Source organism: Cavia porcellus, unplaced genomic scaffold (assembly GCF_034190915.1).
Source record: "Cavia porcellus strain 051 isolate PalLab524CR breed Dunkin Hartley unplaced genomic scaffold, mCavPor4.1 scaffold_6, whole genome shotgun sequence".
Classification (NCBI taxonomy): Eukaryota; Metazoa; Chordata; class Mammalia; order Rodentia; family Caviidae; genus Cavia; species Cavia porcellus.
In genome coordinates this window covers 76586273-76609487 of record NW_026947489.1, presented here as the reverse complement: position 1 = coordinate 76609487, position 23215 = coordinate 76586273, and the positions used below count along the sequence as shown (strand labels likewise).

Below are 23215 nucleotides of genomic sequence, written 5' to 3'. Positions count from 1 at the left end.
GAACTCTTCTTGGCCACTGCTTAATGCATCAAGCAAACAGGTGTTATATGACTTCTAATTCTGGTTGGAGTAAACAAAATTTACAGTTTGTGAACAAAAGGAACTTACCTTCTACTCTTGTGTCCAATATAGCTATATAATACTCTTTAATGACTTCCTGACTCTCCTTGTTTTCCTTTGGGTGTGGTGGGGATCCCCATATCTACATCTCCTGCCCCAAATGCAATCCAATTCCAAGGCACAAAAACATTAGATTCAAGAGCCAGTATGGCTATATTTCCTGCAGAGATCTAAAAACCTGTTGGAGTTCCAAAAGTCAGCACCAATTTCAAATCTGATCAACATCTCTGAAAGTCACAGTTACCATACAGCTGAATAAAATATTTTTTCATAAATTTAACGCCAGTGTGTCTGTGTTTGGAAACTTTGAAAATACATGTTGTATGGTTTACTGGACTGGAAAAGGTGCCAACAGAGTTTCAAAGGAAGGGAAGTGTATAACTGTTTCCTTTCAAATGCATTTTCCAATGGGATCCATTCAGGGAAAAGGCTGGAACTAACTAAAACATTATTAAAAACTGTTATGGAAAGAGACAGTGAGATGGAAAAAGATAGACCCCAAAAAGCAAAATACATAACCAAGAGTGAGAAAGACCTACAAAGAGAAAGGGGACCTGGGCAGAGGAGAATAGGGTGATACGGAGTTTTGTCTGGCAGTCGCTGCTCGTGGTTTCATATTGTTGCAGATCAATCGATCGGGACTACAGCGCTGCTGGCCCAGTGGCACAAGATAAACCACAGAGTTGGCTTCAAGTTCAATACTTGCGAACTGCTGACCTTCAGTTTTCAAACCAAAAATATTCTTTGGGAAACAGTAATACCAGGTTTAGTCCAACAAGCCAAGCGAAAATAAGGACTACTAACCTGAAGTAACACCCTATTCAATTACATCAGGCACCAGCCCTTCAACAGGCATCATCGAGGAAGTCTGCAAACGTGAAACCACACCCCACACCAAGTCATCTCCAGGTTCGTACTCAACCAAGGAAGCAATGATAACCAGAAATGCTGAAACAAGTGACATGGTGTTTCCAAGTTGAGTTAGCCAGGATCTACTCAAGCAGGGAGGCCAGGCCAGAGCCAGAGACACGCAGCAGTTCTTCCTGAGGTCACATGTGCATGACTAGAGTGGAATCTGCGTGCAATGCTTTAGGCAGGGTTTTTCTAGACAAAAAAATTAACAGTTTATAAGGAGTGGGCCTTATGTTCTTTGCTAAATTTATCTAAGTAAGAGTGACGCTAAAGCTTATTGTCTGAATTGAGACACTTGTGAGAGTACAAAGGTATATAAAGGTATGCCATTAACAATTCATATACAGGGTCTACTCTCTGGGCAAATCTCAACTTTCAGATATTCTAGCCTAAGATCATGGTACCTTTCTCTTCACTGGGTAACTATAATAAAATCTTAGCTTAGAAGCCTTTCTTTTAAAAGACAGAACTGTTCCTGATCAGTGCCAAAGTGAGTCCTATTTTGAGCTCCTCCAACTGAGGGGTAAACAAATCAATTAAGTTAACTTCGAAAACTAACAAGGAAGATTGAGCCGACAATTGGGATCCTGGAAGAGCTCAAAGTTCCAGGCAGCAGCTTCAAGGCAAGGGAAAATGTGCTGCAAATGAAGCTGTTGAGGTTGATCCACAATCTCTCAGTGCTAGCCCTGATGCCTCAGTCAGCTTCAAACAGGCGAGTGCAGGGCAGGCAGACCTTGGTGCAAGTTTGCTGAGTTCCAGGACATCATTCTTGAGGGTGTAATAACCATGGGCTGTAGCACACATGTTGAGGGATGAGGGGAAAAAATAAACAGAAAGACAAAAGAATGAGGATGCACTGCCAATTTCAATTGTGCAGCTTTTATTTTTAAATGCTTATCAAGCTGAGAGAGAGCAGAGTTCTTGGAAAACAAGGTTTCCTTTTTTCCAATGCCAGTGTAAAACACCCTTAAGGACGGGCACTGCACAGACTGCAACAACAAGGAACATGGCTTTGCATCCTCCCAACAGCACAGCTCACCATGGGTTCCACGCTGCTCTGATTTTGGTATAGCCGAAAACTTGAAATAACAAGCCACTGTCTCTGGTAAAAACTGCTCTTTTTAAATTTTTTGATTAATCTCCAAACTTGTATTAGAATTACAGACTATTAGATTGCAACTCTCTTCACAAATAAAATAAATTTGTAAAAGGCCTAATTACTTATGTTTACTGAACCATACTGCTTGGGGATCAAGGATAGGAAGCTAAGGGCTGAACCAGTAGTCAGAGGGTGAACAGAGAGGCTACAGGAGGACCCAAAGTCACCAAAAGGAGAGAAGAGAAGGTCCAGTGACCAGCCTCAGAGCTATACCCAAAAAGAAAAAAAAAAAAAAAAAAAAAAACGGAGGAGGCATGAACCCAGGTTTTATTCTAATAGCTCCATGAGGATCATACCATCATGGCACTTTGGGAGAACTGTCATGAGTTAAACAGGCCTATGCTGCCCATGCCCCAGTTCAGCAGAAAAAAAAGCTCAGTCCAAGACAGATGGATCCTTCCTGGACTTTCAATAGTGAGCCTGGAGACTCTGATCAGTAAAGAAACAAACAAGTCATCTTCCCACCTATCCCACACTGTTCCCTTACCTCAATCCAGAACTGCAGAGAAAAAACAATAATAAAAGCAGGCAACTGCACCTGAAGGTAAGGTAAACTGCATCAAACTCTAGACTGTGCCCTGTACCTCACCCCAGAGCACTGATCACAAAGCTGGAAACATTTCATGCTGAGCCACACTAGGGGCTGTTACTCAGAAGGCTGACTAGAAACCAACTGGCAACTCTGACATACTCATTTATAATAAAGGTATATATTAAAGTATTCCAAACCTTAAAATAAAAAGGGCAAAATATAACTGTCATCTCCACAGAATACTCCTAGACAAATCCTATATATCTACTGGTTTTTGACAAATGTTATTTCTCCTCCATGGCACATGAAAAATCAACCACTGCCAAAGTACCCTTTTAAAAAAGAAACTTAATAAGCATAGTTGAATGGCAGGTGAGTTAAAGCTAGGTGGACACCCCTTTGGGGAATGACCACACTGGAACATAGCAATTCACTGAGGCAGAAGGGCCTGCAGTCTTTCTCTGTGTGCCACATGTCTAACCCTAAGAACTGAGGAATGCTCTCAACAGGAAAAACACAGCAGCAAATGCTGTGATACCAAAGCCACAACTCCACAGGTCCCTGGAGCCTCTCAAACTAAGCTGCCAGCTAGGGAGCTAACACTAGCTTTGGATGAAACACAGCTCTGGTAGAGTAATTAATTTTTTTCTTAACTAGGATTACATTAATTTTCAAGGACTAATGGAGTCCAGCTGTAATGGGAAGAGCGGCTGTTGATGCACAAAGGCAATTGTGCGTACATTATAAACACACACACACACACACACACACACAGACCTATAAAAAGGATCCACTATAACAGGATATTTTTAGTTTCTACAATGCTGCACTAAAAATACAGCCCTAGCTGATACATCATGGCAGAACTATTCTCCCTGTCCCCTTCAGGAACAGTTTAAAACATTTATTTTTGTTTCCTTTTGTGATGGTCAGAGTAGAGAGAGAAAATAGCAACTCATTGATAAGAGGAAACGAGAGAGACATGAAAAATTGAAAACTACCTAAAAACTCATGGAGAGGTTTATTTTATTAGTTCTTAATAAATATCTTGCAGATTTCCTCAGGAAATACACCAGATCACATGTAAAATAGTTTGATACTGATGTCAACTGCATCAACATATGAAGTCTATTAGGATGAAGCCGCAGCAGGGTGATCAGCGTGCTGAAAAACTCCACAGTACTTGGGGTGGGGGGGATCTCACGGCCTTCCAAATTCTTCGAGAGGTAAAAAAGTCAGCCAAGACGCAGAGAGAGAAAGAGAGAGAGGAAAAAAAAGAGAAAGAAAAAAAAAAACCCCACATCCTGCTTTCAGCTGCCAGCAATGTGAAGTGCCCAGAGATTAATTCTACGTCTGGCCTGGAAATGTGACTTTAAAGCATGAGGGAGGGGAGGATGGGGTGGGGGGCAGGGTGGGGGGGGAGAGCAGGCAGTGAGGAGGAAAGAGGAAAGAGGAGGGCAGGCTAACTGAGGCTGGCAGCAGGCCTAACCCCCTCCCAAGCCATGTTTCAATGCAGACAGAAATAAACCCCAATAGACAGCAGCGCCTCAGCCTGCCAGGCCTTACACCAGCTGCAGTGCATCTCGCTTTCTCCACTCAGCCCCAAGTGCAGATGTTCCCCCACAGCATCACTTCCGCTAGACTTTCTTTTAAAGAAATAGCACACATGTGTGGAGGCATTTCACCCCTCCTAACAGAGTTCTTTGCCTTGGGGGCCTTGAGCAAGGTCTAAACTCTGATGTCAGGTATCATTAAGGCTCAAAGAGCTGATTCAGTCTCCCTTGGAAGAAGTATCTAGGGCTACAGTGTATGAGGCAATTAAAAGCAATTGCTTGTCTTTGCAGACACCACTGTCACCAGTAGCTACACACTGCCACTTATGGTTACCTCCACTGTGTTCTTTGACATCACTAGAGACAGTAAGCCTTTGGGCTGCTTCTCCTTTGAGCTATTTGCAGACATAGTTCCAAAGACAGCAGAAAACTTTCATGCTTTGGCACTGTTGAGAAGCATTTGGTTATAAGGATTCCTGTTTTTATACAATTATCTAGGATGGTAACTTCACACACCATTAGGGCAACAGCAGTAAGTTCATCTACAGGGAAAAATTTGCCAATGAGAACTACAACCACAGGTCCTGGCATACTATCCACTGTAAATGTGGGATCAAACACAAATACAGTTTTTAATCTGTGTGGCCAGACTTCCTGAGTGGTGGGACAGCAAGAATATGATCTTTGGGAAGGTGAAAGAAGGCATGAACACTGTAGAAGGTATAGAGCTCTTTGGGTCCAGGAATGTCAAGGTCAGCAAGAAGACCACCACTGCCGACTGTAGACAACTCCAGTATATTTGACTTTGTCTCTTAACCACCAGATCATTCCTTCTGTAGTTCAGGAGAACCCCTTTTCCCATCTGCTCAAAATATCCTATAATCTTTGCATTCTCACTACAATTCTTTGGGTTCCATATTATCCTTAGTCCCCTATAAGCACAGCTGGATTTCTGAGTTAAGTTTATAATTATGAATATGAATAGAAACTAATGAAAAAGAAAGAAGAAAAAAAGGAATTTTTTCTTTATTCTCTTCAGAAGGGCAGAGGGGTTCCCATAGTTTAGGGTAAACAAAAGTCACAGGGACAGGAATGCAAGGTAAGCATTTTAATACTGGTTTCTCAAAGAAGTCTTTTAGATAGCAATGACCATCTCAAAAGAGTTCTTTATCATTAAGGAAGTCAAAGCATTTTTATTGTTTTTTTCTTTTTTCAAATCCATTTTATTCAAAGATAGAAAAAGAAGAAGAAAATCAAAACACTTTTAAAATACAACCTAATAGATTAACATTTTGCTGAGTATAATCAGTTATCTATAAGAAGGATAAAGAAGCTAGGCATGATGGAGCATGCCTGTAATCCCAGCACTTGGGAGGCTCCAGAGAACTGTAAGTGGTTAATGAAACAGGAAAAAAATGTCCATTCTCACTAATGACCAAAGAAATGCAATTTAAACCAAGATAGATTGGAAACCATTTTGGTAATTTTCTACAAAACTAAATACTCTTCTACAACATTGGCCAGCAATCACATTCCTTGGTATTCGCCCAAAGGAGCTGGTAACTAATGCCCACATAATAACCTACATGTGGGTGCTAGCACTAACTTTATTTATAATTGCCAATACGTGAAAGCAACCAAGATACCTTTCAATAGGTCAATGGATAAACAGTGGTAAATCTAGACAATGGAACAGTATTCAGTGTTAGATGAAATGACTTATCAAACTGGCATTGTAGCTCAGTGGTAGAGCACTTGCCTAGTGAAAAAGCAAGTAGGCCCTGTGTTTCAACCCCAGCACTGGAGGATGAGTGTGTGTGTGTGGGGGGGGGGGGGGGGGACAAGCTATCAAGACATGCAAATATACATGAATGATACTGAAAATGCATATTAGTGAAAGTTAGTCTAGAAAGAATATATGCTGTACGATTCCAACTATACGACATTCTGGAAAAGACAAAAGTCTAATACAATACAAATATCAGTACTATTATGTTAAAGGGAAGAGTAAGCTAAAAGAGAAAGCACACAGAATTTTTAGGGCAGTGAATGATACTATTTTATATGATACGATAGTGTATATATGTCACTACACATTTGCTAAACAGAATGTACAACACTGAAAGTGAATCCCAAAGTCAACTACAGACTTTGGGTGATTAGTTCATTGACAGTTAATAAATATACCAGTCTGTTGTGGGATGTCTGACTACGAAAGAGGTTGAGGATGGGCAGGAGTATGTGGGGATTTTCTATACTTTCTGTTCAATTTTTCTGTGCACTAAAACTTCTATACAATGTAAGTTCTGGGTTTTTTGTTTGCTTGTTTTTAAGACAGAGCCTCACTATGTAGTCTAGGACTGACCTCGACTTGCTACGGTCTCCCAGGAGGCCTTAAACTCATAATCTTCCTGCCTCAGCTTCTTCAGTGCTGGGATCATAGGTATGTGCTACCACACTGAGCTAAATTCTACTGTTTTTTTTTTTTAAGGACAGGTTTTCTTCTATCATTTATTCAACAAATATACAAAGACTGTAAGAAAGGACAGTAAGAAAGTAAAATTGCTCAGTGATCATACAAAAGTAGTTTCTGAACATCCTCAAATACTGCTGATAAAAACATAAACTGGTAATAACTTAAGGAAGCAACTTACACCTGGCATGGTGGCACACACCTGTAATCCTAGCAGTGTGGCAGGAAGCAGGAAGACTGTAATTTCTTTTTTTTTGTCTTTTTTCCTTTTTATCGGTACCAGAGATCGAACTCACGACTGCCTGCTTGCAAGGCAGGCGCTTTATGCCGCTGAGCTTAATCCCCAGCCCAGGACTGTAATTTCATGCCCAACTCAGACAACTTTGTGACATAGTGAGACCCTGTCTCAAAGTATATAAAAGGGCTTGAGGGATGTAACTAAATGTAAAAGCTCTGGGTTTAATACCCAATATGGGGAAAAAAAAAAAAAAAAAAAAGGAGTAACCTAGTATCGTGTACCAAAAATGTTAAAAGACTTCAAATCCTGTAACCCGAAAACTGAGTTTCTAAAAAATATTCTAGTAAAATAAAATACCAAGGTTTTATGTATAAGGATATTAATTATAGCAATCTTTATAATATAAAAATGTGACAGTAAAAAGTCCGGAAAAAGGGTAATGATTAGACGAATGATGATATACTCAAATAAGAATATTATTCCACTGTTAAAAATATTTATAGCTGGGCATGGTGGTGCATGCCTGTAATCTCAGCACTTGGGAGGCTGAGGCAGGAGGATTGCCATGAGTTTGAGACGAATCTGGACTACATAATGAGCTCAAGGTCAGTCTAAACTACATAATCTCAAAAACCAAAACCAGTTTACAGTCTCAAAAACCAGCCTAAATAAGTAAATAAATTTATAGCTTTACCTGGGGTGGTGGCACACATCTATATGTAAGCCCAGCTATATGGGAGACTAAGAGGACTACAAGTTAGAGGCTAGTATAGGTAACTTAACAGAACTCAAAGATATTAAAAAAAAAAAAAAGCCTAAGGAGAGTGGTAAAGTGCTTGCCTAGCATACCCACAATACTGGATTCAATTCAATTCCCACTATTGAAAACAGCAACAGTATAATATTCAGTATGGTTCTGGGTATTTTTATAATTACTTTTTAATAACTAATTTATTATTATTATTATTATTGTCTTTTGGAGAAAGGGTCTCACTATGCAGGTCAGGCTGGTCTTGAGCTCACTTTGTAGCCCAGGCTGGTCTCAAACTCCCAATGATCCTCCTGCCTCAGCCTCCTCAGTGCTGGGATTACAGGCTTGTGCCACCACACCTGGCTCCTTAAGTGCTTTTTAAATAAAGTACAACCAAACATTCAACATCTTCTTGATTTTTTCTTTTCCCAGTACTGGGGACTAAACCCAGAGCCTTTGCACTGAGCTACATCTCCAGCCTTTTGGCAGGGGGGCAGGGTTTTGCTAAACGCTAAATTGCCCAGTCAGGGCTTGAGTTTAAAATCCTGCTTCAGCCTCCCAGAGTGCTGGGATTACAGGCGTGTGCCCAGCATACCTACTTAAACTATGTGCTAAATCCTTGAATGTTCATATGTAACAGAGGAAGAATTGTCAGAAAGTAGGTTTACATGTGGTTTCTACTTTTTTTTGAGACAATGTCTTGCTAAATTGCCTAGGCTGGGATCAAACTTGAGATTCTTTCTCCTCAGTCTCCCAGAGTGCTGGCGTTACAAGCATGCATTGCCATACCTGGTTTTCATGGTTTTTCTTAATCTGTCTTCCTAGTCTAAACAAAAACCAAAATATCAAAAACAATCCAAAAGTCTAATTTTAAAAAATCACTTAATTTACATGAATAGGACACAGTTGCTCCAGTAAGGGGATAGTAGAAATACGATAAATGAGAAGGAAAAATGAGGAGTATTCAAAGGCAGAAAAAAAAAGACAGACAATAAAAGACAGAAGGTTTAGGTGATCAGAAAGAACAGAACTTATACTTTTATAAACAAAGTATTCAGCCAGACATGGTGGTTACATGCCTGTAATCTCAGCACTCTGGGAGGGTGAGGCAGGAAGATTCCAAATTTGAGCTCGGCCTAGACAATTTAGCAATTCTTTGTCTCTAAGTAAAAAAAATAAAGAGCTCACATATAGCTCAGTAAGAAGGCCCAGAGTTCAATCCCGAGTACTGCAAAATAAATGAATGAACCAATGAACACAAATAAAAATAAAGTCTGCTTTCTACAGCAAGGATGCTGATTTTACATATGCATAATAAGCAGTATATTATCATAAATGAGCAGGATAAGACCATAAGTACAGGATAGGAAGAGAACACAGGAGTGTTAAATAGGATGACTGCAGTAGGACTGATAGACATGGTAACATTAATCATGTAAGTAGGAAGTAAAATATTTACCATGTAGATAGTGAAACACACAACATTAGAAATGGAGAAAACAGAATGCAAAAACCTAAAGGTAAGACAGTCCCCAATTTATGGAGGGTTGCAAGAAGACCACCATGGCTGAAAAAAAGTAAGCCAGAAGAAAAGATAGTAAATGAGGTCAGAGAGCAGCAATGTAAGTGTGGGAAGAGAGGCATGGACAGGAAGGCCTTGTAAACCCTGTGGCTTTCACTCTGAATGAAATAAAGCCAGTGGAGATTGTGAACAGAAGAGTGACATGATCTGATGTTTTTAAAAGAATCACTGCAGTACAGAGTGTAGACTACGTGTGTGTGTGTGTGTGTGTGTGTGTGTGTGTGTGTGTGTGTGTGTATGTGTGTGTGTGTGTCACAGCGTGTATTTGGAAGAGGAGACCAAGGGCAACAAGGGAGATTACTTAGGAGATTCAAAATGATTACTTAGGAGATTCAAAGTGAACTGTCATTTTTTCCCTCTGTTTTAAAAGTTTTATCCATAAGAGGGTATTCAGGGTATGTTTTTAAAGAGGGTTCTCTTTACCAATGGGGAATCTTGAAAATGTGACAATAGCCTGAGAGTATGTTCTTACATTCATCTCAAAAATAATGATTACCAAACATCTCTCTCTCTGCTCATTGCCCTGACATGAGTTCTGGACATCACCCTCTCTCAGGGGAGAGGTGAAAAGAGGTTACACAGAACAGACAGTGATAACAGGATGACGTCACAGATGTGCTTCACAAAAGTCCACAGGGGGTTCAGCTCATAATCACTCTGTGGTGATTTACTTTACCCTACAAATGCCAGCTGGAGAAGAGAGAAAGAACACTTTCACAGACTCAAGCCCTGAGCAGGCATCATGAGATCTTCCCCCCTCCAGTCCCTTGCCAGCCCTTCCCCTCTTCAACCACTGATCCCTGCCTCAGAAGCCAAAGTGTGAACAGCACGTGTCCGGATTTCAGAAACCTGCCCAGCAGCTGGAAATTCCCTGCAGTGTGTCAATTGCTGTGTCTGCTGTTGGCACTTGGGGCAAAGTATCACATCGACATTTTCTGAACTCAAGCTTCAAGATGGGAGTCTTATATCTAAAGCAAGGACTAACCAAGCTAGAAAGCTCCAGTTACTGTAAATACATTCCAAAATATAAGATAATCTGCCTCCTGAAAAGGAAACTGAGACATGCAAGCAACCACAGAGCTCTAAGAACAGCAGTAGTCAAGACAAAAGCACAAAGTACCCTGACTAATGGAAAGGATTTTATGGGCCAACAGGGTTCTCCAGATATGTAATGCAATGTGTCTGAAACAAGAGACCACTCTTTTCCAGATCTCTAGCTCCCACTTTCTTTTTTTTCACAATACATGGTTTCTCTCCCTTCAGCTGTACTTTTCCCTCTCACCTCTCTTCCTTACCCAACTAGTCCTCAAAGTGAGTATTTTATATACTGAACAGCTCTGGGAAAAATTTAAAAACGGGAGCTCAGTAACACCATCTGCCATAAGATGAAGTGGACAGGAGCTATAAGTGGGCAGGAGCTGGAAAAGGAGCTACTCCTGGAAGAGCAACATGCCCTTATCATCCTAGAAATGGACACTCCAGTCACTTTGCTCACAGGCAGAATTGAAAAATAGAAGCTTGTGTCTGATGGTGAGAAGTAAAAGGAATCACAGCATTTCAACAAGCCACATGGCAGGCAGATTATGTTTCTATACCTATGAAACAACTAATTATCCTGGAAGAAGTGTTTTAAAAATCTCTTTTAGAGGGGCTGGGGATTTAGCTCAGCGGCATAAGCGCCTGCCTTGCAAGCAGGCAGTCGTGAGTTCGATCCCTGGTACCGATAAAAAGGAAAAAGACCAAAAAAAATCTCTTTTAGAAAACACTGAAGAAGCTGGGTACGGTGGTACACACCTACAAATCCAGCACTCAGGAGGTTGAGGCAAGAGGATCTCTGGGAGTTAGAGGCCAGCCTGGACTACAGTGTGAGTTGAAGGTCAGCCTGAACAATGTAGTGAAACCCCACATCAAAAAACAAAACAAATAAACAAACAAAAACCCAAATACAGAGAGAGAGAGAGAGAGACAGCGCAAGCGCTGAACAGCTAATAAAAAAACATGCAAAGAAGAAATCTTCTGGCCAGGAATTTAGTAAAGCTAAGTATGGCAATATAACCATACATTGGCTACAAAAACAAACAAACTTTCACTAAATAAATTATAGGGCATATACTTCAGAACCCTCAGAACATGTGCTGTCTAACAAAATAAGCTTTGGTTTTAAAGTTTCACAAAGCTAAAGCCAACATGAGGGGAAGACCAAGAAGTATGCCATAAAGAAGCATTTTACAAGGCTAAATCCAAAGCATACCACTTTGGATTGTAGAATTCTCTAAAATAATCATGTTTAATGTATTTCAAAGAAATAAAACACAAGCTCACAAATATGTTTAGGAATAAGAAATCATAGAGAAGGGGCTGGGGATTTAGCTCAGTGGCATAAGCGCCTGCCTTGCAAGCAGGCAGTCGTGAGTTCGATCCCAGGTACCGATAAAAAGGAAAAAGACAAAAAAAAAAAAAAAAAAAAGAAATCATAGAGAAGGTCAAATCAGACTTGATTTTGTAAAATATCAAAACATCTGGAAATAAAAATACATTAAAATAAAAACTCAATGGGGAATATTTAACAGCAGATTATAGACAGTTAATAGAAATTCTGATGAACTAAAAAAGAGGCAAACACAGCACAAAAAGAAAAAAATAAATTTGAGAGACATTGCAAATGGACTCTAAGATGTCTAACAGTGTCACAAAGGAGAGGAGGCATAGGCAGAAGTCATATTTGAAAAAAGAATACTAAGAATTTTATAAAACTCATGGGAAAAAAGGATCCAAAGATACATGAAGCCCAACACATTCCTAGCAGGAAAAATGAAATATAAATTAAAACGTAGACAAATCACCAAAACAGCAGAATGTCAAAGATTTTTAAAAGACTGGGAAAGCACTCAGAGAGAAAAAATAGATTACTTGTAAAAGAGAAACAATTAGACTGACAGCTGACCTTAATTAGCAACAGACGCTCAAAGACAGTAACTAGCTGGACTAGAATTCTATTACCAACGAATATAATGGGGCATAATGGAGATCTGGTGGGAGATACAACTTCTTCAGACAAATAGAAAATTGAGATACATTGTCATCAAAAGAACTTCACATTGGGTGGTGTACACCTATAATCCCAACTACTCAGAAGGCTGTGGCAGGAGAGCACAAATTCAAGGAACTTAGCAAGACCTCGTCTAACAGGTGCTAATAAAGAGAAAGACAGACAGACAGACAGACAGACAGAAAGAAAGAAAACAAAAGAGAAAAAAATAAAAGGGGTGAGACTACAGGTCAGGTGTACAGTGATTGCAGAGTATATGCAAGGCCTTGGGTTCAATCCTTAAAACCACAAAAACAAAACTTTACTAAATAAATTCTAAGGAATATACTTCAGGCAAACAGAAAATGATCATATGAAGAGTCTAAAAGGCAAAAATAAATGTAACAGTATATTACAAGTCGATCTACAAAATTCCTTACTTTCAATATAATTTTAAAAAACAAAAATAAAGTTATGCTTCTCTTGTAGGGTTTAAAAGCAAAAAAGAAGCTAGGCTACATAGTTAATATAAAGCTGACCTAAACTACACAGCAAGATCCGTCTCAAATAAACAAAAATACATATGAACAGAATTAATATATATGGCAACAGCAGTAGATAAACTGGGAAGTAAATGAATTTAAGCAGCCTATGGTGTTTATGTGATTTAAGAGAGTGAAAATGGTGATTAACTTTTCACTTTTGGCAAGACACGTAGGCACACTATAATTCTTTTTTTTTTTTTTTTTTTTGTCTTTTTTTCCTTTTTATCGGTACCGGGGATCGAACTCACAACTGCCTGCTTGCAAGGCAGGTGCTTATGCCGCTGAGCTAAATCCCCAGCCCCTCACACTATAATTCTTAGGGTGGCATTGGCCAATCTATGGCATGCATGTCACAGAGGGCTATTTGTAACACTAAAAAGTTCATCATCATTGTCTTAGAGTAACTACTAAAAGAAAAGGAAACTAGAGGATAGGAGAAAGGTACAGAATGGAAAATAATGCATCCAAAAGAAGGTAGAAGGGCTGGACATGGCTCAGTGATACAGCCCTTGCCTGGCATGCATAAAGCCCTAGATTTGTTTAATCCTAGAACCACAGAAAAAAACAAACAAAAGAAGAAAAAATGAAACAGAATAGGCAGGGAATGGGAAAGAGTTGGGAGAAAATATTTGTAAAATGTGTGTGGAAAGGGGCTTTCTTTCAGAAAGAATAGTAAAGATACCGAGTGTGGTGGTACACACCTGTAATCCTAGCACTTGGGAGGCTGGGACAGGAGAACTTCTGCAAGTTTGAGGCTGTCCTGAACTACACAATGAGGTTCTTTTGTTTTTTAATTTTATACATAGTGAGTTTAAGACCTACCTGAACTACACAGCAAGTCCCTGTCTCGAGGAAAAAAATATACAAAAAAAATCATAATAATCATAAAGACAACTTGATTTTAAAAATGGGCAAGAGAGCTGGGTGTGGTGGCATTCACCTGTAACCCCAGCACTTTGGAGGCTGGGCCACGAGGATTCCTGAGAGTTCAAGGCTACCCTGAACCACACAGTAAGTGTTTTTAGTTTTCTTTGGAATTTTATACATAATGACTTTAAGATGCCTGAACTGTACAGCAAGATTTTGTCTCAAGGAAAACAAACCAACAAAAAAATTGTAAAGACACTTTGGATTTTAAAAACGAGCAAGAGAGCTGGGTATGGTGGCATTCCCCTGTAATCCCAACACTTGGGAGACTGAAGAAGGAGGATCACTGCAAGATGAAGATCATCATGAATGACATAGCAAGACTTTGTCTGAAAAAGTCAATGAATGAGGGTATGAATGAATGACAGACAAAAAATTTAAACACTTAGCAAGAAGTACAAATAACAACCGCACAAATACACAAATAGCAAATAAGTACATGAAATCACTCATCATCTTTAGCACTAGGGAAACACAAAACTAAAATGAAACAGCATTGCGCATCTACTAGAACAGCATATAAGAAACAACTGCCAATATCAAATGTTGGCAAGGATGTAAAGTAGAACTCTTAAACTGCTGGCAGCAAGGTAAAATGGCCCACTCACTTTGGAAGAAGTTCAGCAGTTTCTTATAAAGTTAAATACACATTTACCATGTAACTCAGAAAATCCTCTTCTAGATATTTATACTGTAGAAAATAAACAAAAACATGTCCATAAAAAGACATACATAAATGTTCACAGAAGCTTTATTCACAGTATCTACCCAGAATCTAGCAGCAACCCTACCTGGATAAACAAAACCGCAGCATATCCATACTATGTAGTGCTACTCAATAATACAATAGAATGAAAAATACTGATACATAAAACACATGAATAATCTCAGAAACATGCTGATTAAAAGCTAGACACGAAAAACATATGTCATATAATTCCAGCTGTATGAAGCTCTAGAAAAGACAGATTTAACTGTCATGACAGAAAGCAGTAGTTGTCTAGGGTGAAGATCAATGGGATGGATTCAACTCTCTGGTAATGCACACCTGTGGTTCTAGCACTCAGGAGACTGAGGCAGGAGTATTGCCACAAGTTTGAGGCCAGCCCAGTTTACACAGTGAGCTCAAGGTCAGCCTAAACTGCACAGCAAGCCCCTGTCTTTAAAAAAGCCCAAAAAATTTTGAAGAGAGCAAGAGACATTATGGTAGCCATTGTTGAATTTCCTATTGTCTAGTTTTGAAGGCCAGTAATATTTTCATTTTTTTGTTTTGACCAGTTTTATACTGTTTTGTTTTGTTTGAATTCAGTGTGTGTGAAGATATGGACAACTATTTTGAGAGAATGGGAGACATTGTGGTAGCCACAGTTGATTTCCTGTTGTCTTGTTTTGAAATCCTATGTTGCCTGCATTGTTTTGTTCTGATCTGCTTTGTTCTGTTCTGTTCTGTTTTATTCTCTTTAAAAAAATGTTTCTCTTCAGAATAAATCCAAACTGAAGTGCTCAGGATGAAGCACAGTGATACAGTGCCTGCCCAGAAAGCATGAAGCCCTGGGTATAATCCCTAGTACCCCTTCCCCCAAAAAAGGATAAATCATAAATTCATTCAAGAGGGGTAAAAATCAAATTGAGAAGGAATAAAATAGCAGTAGAAATAAAATACAAAACACAGTAACTGCTAGACACCTAACAACTAACCATGAACATCAAATCACATTGTTATCTTGATTTTTTTTTCTCTTTTGGAAACAGGTTTCTTATGTAGCCCATGTTGCCCTCAAACTCACAGAGATCCTCCTGCCTCAGGACTGCTAGGATTACAGGCATACAACACCATGCCCAGATTACATTGTTATCTCAGCAGAAAATGAAGGCCATTTCTTTGACCAACATGATAAAGAGCTTAATTATATTGGTATGACTAAATTTTCTCATTCCTTTAGCTTTTTATAACGCTTCTCATTCTTTAGATTCATTCTGAAAAACAAGAAAAATGCTAGAGCCCATAGCTGGTATAGACAGGTAGGACCCTTGACATACTTCTTTCACTTTATTCTTCCAAGAAACTATGGCTAGGCTAGATCCAGAGACATATTGCAAAGGGAAGAAGACTGTGCCAATAAGCAACATGTAGACTGTTCTCTCTCCTTGACAGGGATGGAGGACAAAGCATAAGGATACCGCCTCTTCTGACCCATCTGGCTTCAAAAGCCTAACCTATTGTATCTTTAAATCTACTTCTCACACAATCTGTTGGTCCATGTGGCGCCCTCTCTGCTAATTTTCTCTAACCTGATCAATCATAAAAACAAAAGTCAGGGAGCACTGATTCATGAACGCTTGTGGAGAGAGAGTCAAGGGTTTCTTCCACCCGTGCCACAGAAGCAGAAATGAGAGGGAAAGTTTACACAGCTAAACTTAAACCTAACCCCTATGGAAAGGTGGATTTCCTGAACAACTGTTACAAGCAACTGAGGATTAGGCACATCATACATTCTTCTTGGGTAAGAGACAGAAGCAAATCATCACAAGGGAATAAGCTGCTCTTTTCCAAGGTCTCCAAGGTTTGCTGTATGCTAGACGACAAACTCTGGTTGTAAACTAAACCTCTCCGCTATAGCCAGCTTCATATGTAACAATGGCACAAAGAAGGGTTACAGTTCTTTTTTTTTTTTTTTTTTTTTGTCTTTTTCGTTTTTATCGGTACCAGGGATCGAACTCACGACTGCCTGCTTGCAAGGCAGGTGCTTATACCGCTGAGCTAAATCCCCAGCCCCAGGGTTACAGTTCCATCAGTACCGTAGGACAGCTATGGCTCTCTACCTCTCCAAAGACAAACATGTGGCACTGCCTCTAACTCTTGTACTTCAGGATTACTAACAACCATAAATGATCATGAAAAGAAAGCCAGTCTAATAATACCTCAGTTCTTACCCCAAATGTTCCCTCACAGCAGGCAACACCAATAGTACACAGAAGTGTCTCGTGGGTGCCCTCTTGCTGCTACCCCAGGGCTTTTTCTGCAAGGCTGAAATGGAGACATGCTGTATGAACTATTAGAAAAAAAGGAGGAGGCCAGGCACAGAAAAGGGAAGTTATTCCTGTGGTGGCAAATGAGTAACATGCAATGATTTATAGGAAGTATAATCCAATAATACAGTAAAATAAAACAGTGTGTGACTGAGATGGTTTTGATTCCAAAAATTATAAAACATATTTTTTAAAAAGAGAGAGAGCAAGGGGGGAGGGGAGGGAAAGGCTAGATTGGAGCAAATTGGGCACAGATGGGGGATGCAATGGGGTTTCAATGATGCCCTACTACAAATGTTGCTTCAATTATTCCTCTTCAAGAAACTAGAGTTTTATTTTCTTAAATTACAGAATTTTTAAAAAATTAAAATTCTTGGAGTGCTTGTGGTTTAGATCAACAGTTCACCCGCAAGCATCAGCAGAATGGATGGCTATTGAAGTGTTAAATGCTTAGGTACATGGAGAAGGCCCTTCTCGCCCTTCAGGCTCAGAATGTTGTAGAGCAATTACCAACTATGACATCACTCTGGGAACCACCTATTTCACTGCCAGTGTTGGACACAAGTCAGGTAAGGAACACACTGCTTAACAGAGTGGCCCCTCCAGAGCCGCTGTTTCTTCACCCATGCATTCAATACTTACTCAGTATATGATAAATACCAGCACTATGCCGGAGCCCCCAAACATCTCTTTCCTGTCCTTGAAATTTATTAGTTCCCTATCAGCTCAGTGTAGGGTATTAGGAATTTAGACTTGTAGTTCCACTGAAGTGTAGGGTTTTGCATAGGGCCCATATAAGCAACACAAGACTCTCCACCAACAGTCCTGAATCTCTGAATTTTAAGATCACTGTTGAAACTTAAAAGCTTAATCAGCTAAATCATATGACATAACTCAATTTATTTTCCTCTATGTATAGAAAAGGAGTGAATCTGATCTAATCTTTCTACCATCTAAGCTTTTTACTGTTTTTCCTTTTGCAGCAACTAGCCCTATGTCCACAAGGAAAGTGTATCTGAAAAGAAATCACACTAAAGTGTTAGAAGCAAAATGCTTTCTATTCTGGAATGCTGATATTGTGAAAAGATGGCAGTCACACAGGGGATCACTGAACACAAAAAAAGCATTATGGGTATCAGCAAAGCACATTCTGTTTAAGTAAGGAACTCTCTTTTGAACTCTAAATTATATTCCTGATCATTAGCTAAGGGGAAGACTCAGGCACAGACTGAGGATCTGGACTGCCATGTGGGCTGCAAGATCACCTCTGCTTCAGGCTGGAATGTGCTCCTTCACAGATTCCAGGAACTGACATATGCAAACACCCACCCAGAAGGACATGTCCAAGAAGGAATAGAAAGAAAAATGATGGCCCAGATGTTCTGTAACTTGCAGTGACTGCCAAATGACCATAGACCCCGAGCACTCAGGAGGGCCAGGCAGCATCAGGCCTTACTTCCTGGTTTCAGACAGCCAAGGACCTGTGGTTGGGTGGCGACTTTGACAGCATGCAGACTGGCCCAGAGGGAAACCTTTAGAAGGGCATGGACTGACGAGCTTTGGAGGCCAAACATGCAGGGTTGATTTATCATTTCCTTACTCATAAAAATGTGATTCAAACTGCTGCTGATTAGTGAAGGATTTAAATCTTTACCCTTTCCCCAACCCCCTTCCCTTTCCACCCCCAGCACAGATGCTCCTACTCAGCCACAACACCCCCTCTTGCCACTGTCCGTGCAAGCACAGCACAGGGACCCAGAGAAGATGACTCATGTGCTGGGAAATGGAAAAGTGCATCTTCCCACCAACCAGCCCTGCTGAGTGCTCTGCTCACCCCTCTCCCAATGGCAGCCCACACAGTGGGGTCTGGACAGCTGCCTCAGCTGCACACCGGGTACTTGGCAGCACGTCCACAGAGCTCTGTGTCCTAGTTGAGTGTTATATCCTGTGGCCTGGACTATTTTTCTCTGAAAAATCTTTGGAGTCTCTGACCACCTCAGCTGGGGCTCCTTTTGCCTCACAGAGTCAGGGCAAGGCCAGAAATAAGGACAGGGTTTTACATGTCACATAGAAGAACTACTTACTTCCTTCTTTGTCTATACTCACCTTCCTTCTTCCACCTATATTTTATTTATTTATTTATTTGGTACCAGGGATTGAACTCACAACCTCACGCTTGCCAATCAGGCACTTACGTTGCTGAACTAAATCTCCAGCCCCTCCACTTATATTTTCTTAAGTTTACTTAATAATAACTACAAGAAAAGGATTCACTGGTGGCCTATGAACAAGCCCAGGTAGGCTGAGGACATAACACAGTGGCACAGTACCTGCCTGGCAAGCACAAAGTCCCGAATTTGATTTCCCGTACCACAAAACAAAAACAAAATCAAATCAAAACAAAACAAAAGAAGCCCACGTATTCTTTTCCTTGGAGAAGTGGCTGAAAACAGATGTTTCATAGGCAAGAGCTACAGGCCCTCTACACAGATGATAGGTCATCTAAGAGTATTGTTATACCTCGGCAGAGATAGCAGTTATGTGACAAGCAGCTCACTAGGCTCAGTAGGTTGTTTTAGGAGAAAGAAAGAACGTGCAGCGGAGAGCACGCAAGTCGTCCTATTTCCAGAGTTCACTGGCCTTCTTTCTTGGTAGCATAATCTCCATCTCCTGTAAACCTCACAGCCTCACAAGGGCAATACTTTACAAACTGTATTTTCCCCTTCCTGGAAACCAGTGCTGCTCCTCATGTTTCCTTACTGCTGATTAAGCAAATAGTCATCTCAAGAGTTAAGTAGCCAAGTTCAAAAAGGATACTGAGCCTCTGCAGCTTGCCTTCTACTGGAAATTATAAATGCTGTACCAGGCAGTTTGACAAGACAAAGTCCTCCTAGAGTCAGATGCAACTAAAACCCAGGCTGCCTAGCCTGGATCTTGCCAAGTCCCAGGAGAAGCCTTGTTTCCAGGGAAAGTGTGGCACCTCGCTCATCAGGGTAGGAATTCCCCACCACTAGCAAGTTGAGCATAACATCCCAACAGAGAAATAAATCAGCTTCCAGGTGAGAGAAGGCCTGAGAAAAGGTGCCACAAGAAAGCCAGTGGCACTCTGTCCAGGAATGCCAGATCTGCTTTGCAACAAGCTCTCCACCGGGCAATTCTCAATTCCTGGCATTGCAGATAATAACCTTCCAGCCCTGAAACCAAATATTCTCTGCCAATCCTCTGAAACGACTCTCTGGCAGTGTGCATCAAATGCTTTAAAGTGGGATGGGAGGAAGGGAAGAGATCCTGGTAACATGGATCTGGTCGGTCATTAGAACATTTAAAAACACTGCCAATCTGTCCTTCCCTCCTCTGCTCTCCTACATCCACCAAAAGTCCCAAAGATTGTTAAAAAAAGCATTTCAGAATGCACACCAGTACACAAGCCAAGTTCTAGGCCTGATGGTTTTTGTGCTTCCAGATTTGAATCACCAAAGCTCATCAATTCTCTGTTCTTACTCTCTGGCAAGCTTCCACAAGGGATATCCCATAGGGAACTAGACTTTTCCATATTGAACAAACAGGGTACAGGAGTCCAGAAAAAGCTATTCCCAATCCTTGCCAAGCGTATGGTCTCTGTAATGAAACATTTCAGCAATGCCTCTCCCTTGGGAGAGGCTCTGGGTCTGCAGCCTCCAAGAGGCTTTGCTGTTGCCTTTAGCATGGCCAGATGTGCAAAAGCATCTCCTGGTCTGCAAATTAAGCTTCATATTCGTGCTTCCCTCTTTCCATCTCACACAAGCATTAGAGGTCTTACAGATTTCAGAGAACAAACCAAAGCTCTGAAATGTAATGGTGTGTAGGGTAGCACTTATATGTTTGGGGTTGGGGTGGTAATAAGCAAGCATAAGAAAGAAACTAGATTGACTTCTCTGTCTAGATAAAGTAACTACATATTGCTTACCTTTCAGCTGGGAATTATGCACAGCAAACATGTTGATAGTCATAAGCTGCAGCATGCGGGTACTTCCAATAGGAGATGGGCTATGTTGCAGCAACACCTGGAACTCCTTGAGGACTTTCTCAGCCACTGCAGGGAATGTCTCCATCCTGCATACACAAGGAGCCCGTCAAATGAGGCACATACCCCAGGAGCACTTGGAGAATCACCCCCTACACACACCCCTAAAGTAGACAACTAATGCATAAGACTTTTTTTTTTTTTTGCTACTTTCATAAACTATTCTGGTATCCTGCAATTCTGAACAGACTTAAGAAAAACGAACAAAGTGTTCAGGGTTCAGAGATGGAAACAACTCAATTCTTTGGTAAACTGCTGTGACTTATTGTGCCTTGGTATGCTATTTCCTAATGCCTGGCAATAACTGAATACAAGTCGACAAAAAAAATCTCTCTCTGAGACAATGTTTTTCTAAGTAGTTAACAAACTTTAAGTTCTAACACCTACATATTCCCCAAATTCTCAGCTATGAAAGTTATACTTGGGCCAGGCATGGTGGTGCACGCCAGTAATCCCAGCACTCGGGAGGCTGAGGCGGGAGGATTGTTGTGAGTTTGAGTCCAGCCTGGCCTACCAAGTGAGTTACCTGCATATATGTGTGTGTGTGTGTGTGTGTGTGTATATATATATATATAATCTTTTCCCTTCTTTTCTCCTATCCCAATTGTGCTTTCATTTTCACAATATCTACTGTATGTTTTGAATCTTATTTACTCTTCCAGTTTTTTTCCTGTTGTCTTCTTAGCTACCATGCCAACTGGCCTACCAAAGGATCCCAAGGTTCCTCTTGAAAAAATCTGAAGACCTAGGGCCCTAATATCTATTTCAGTCTTTTCTCTGTTGCTGTCCTCCTCCTTCTCACAAGCCTCTGCTCACCAAGGTCTGTATGTTTTCAGGCCAGTGGAAATATAATGCCCTGGCCAACCGCCACTCCCGATACAGGAAGAGCCTGTAATGTAGGGAGGCAGAAATCCAGCCAGTGACCTAGGACTCCTAAAAAGAGGTCATTTCAAACACTGCTTGCCAAATGCAGCCACTGGATCCTAAACAGTGGTGCATGCCTGGAGCTCCTTTGGCAACAGGAACAAACCACAGCTCAAGTCCTTTGGAAAAAAAAAAAAAAGGCAAACTCAAACTTGGTGCTCAAGAGAGAAACCAGGCACACAGGCCTTACGGCCACATTGAACAATCCATGGTCAGCAAAGTATCTTTTATCCCACCCTCCCAAACCAAACTACTATAGTGCTCTTAGGGGTGAGTGGAGAACAGCTCTAGAGTGGATTAATAAATAGCTTCTGGAAAGCCACAGAGAAGAGAATACTTCTCAAAAAGACATAAAACAGTTTCAAGTCCTAGAGAAAGGTGATGTTAGTTTCACCCCAATTTTGGCCCTTTCCCCACTGAGTTACTACTGCCCTTCTCAGACAAGAAAACCCTAGAGTTTTCTGGAATCCTGACAATCTTCATTCCTTGCCCTTGGATGGCAACTCCTCTTGCTGACCCTTTGGTGTCCAGAAGTCATGCCACAGCTATGGGTCAATTGCAGTTTACATTCCAGTTCCCTTCTTTGCTGAGCTGTCCTCATTTTCATTGGCACAAAACATGCCACTTGCTTTTTCCTCTACATGCCATTTCAAAACAAAACTAAAGAAACACTTTTTTCCCTCTAAAAACTTTCAGAGCCACTAAAACTCTTGGTAGATGTGCAATGGCAAAGTGGGATATGTTTGAGGCTCGACTGGATCCATTTTTCTCCATGGGCTGCAACAAAGGTTTCATTTTAAATCTTGACATTGTACAGCACTCTTTCTCTTTGGAGGTGGGGAGGGGGGCTAGCACTTCTCATTACGAGAAGAGCAGAATTTCACTCTGCTTGAAAAGCAGCCACGCTGGGCAAGTTTCAGAGCCATGTATCTCCGTGTTGAAAGGTAGTTGAGAGCCAGCACAGAATGACAGGACCGAGTATCATGTGGGACAGTTTTGCTTCAAAGATGTGTCTGAGGAAGCCTCTTCCCTGGGATTGGAATTGAAAATGATTCATTAACACTCCCTGCATCAGACTAAAATCTCAAAGGGCTACAAGTCTAATATATTCCTTTTTTAAAAAAGTTTTTAAAACCCTCCCCTTCCCTTTGAAATAGTACAATATGATTTAAATAAAAGGTAAAAAAAAAAATTGAACGCGTAAAAGTAACTTCATATGTAAGATATAAGGGAAGCTGGACCAAGAGACAATCAGCTTTGTTAAGCAATAACTAAGGGAAGCACAGACAAGCCTCCTCTCCATAACAAGGTTTCTGCTTTCCAGATTTGTAACAAAAATGCTTCCTGATTTTGGCTTCAAACCACCTGTAAATAGTTT

General features: G+C 40.6%; 1 protein-coding gene across 7 annotated transcripts in view; it reads right to left on the bottom strand.

Moving 5' to 3' along the window:
• The window catches only part of Smg6 (SMG6 nonsense mediated mRNA decay factor), a 217887-nt gene that overhangs the window by 137661 nt on the left and 57011 nt on the right, over window positions 1-23215 (bottom strand). For all 7 annotated transcript variants that reach the window (XM_005003546.3, XM_063249640.1, XM_063249642.1 and 4 more), the window contains one exon: window positions 20797-20942. In XM_005003546.3, coding sequence (XP_005003603.2) covers window positions 20797-20942 — 146 coding nt within the window. The remainder of the gene's footprint in view (window positions 1-20796; window positions 20943-23215) is intronic.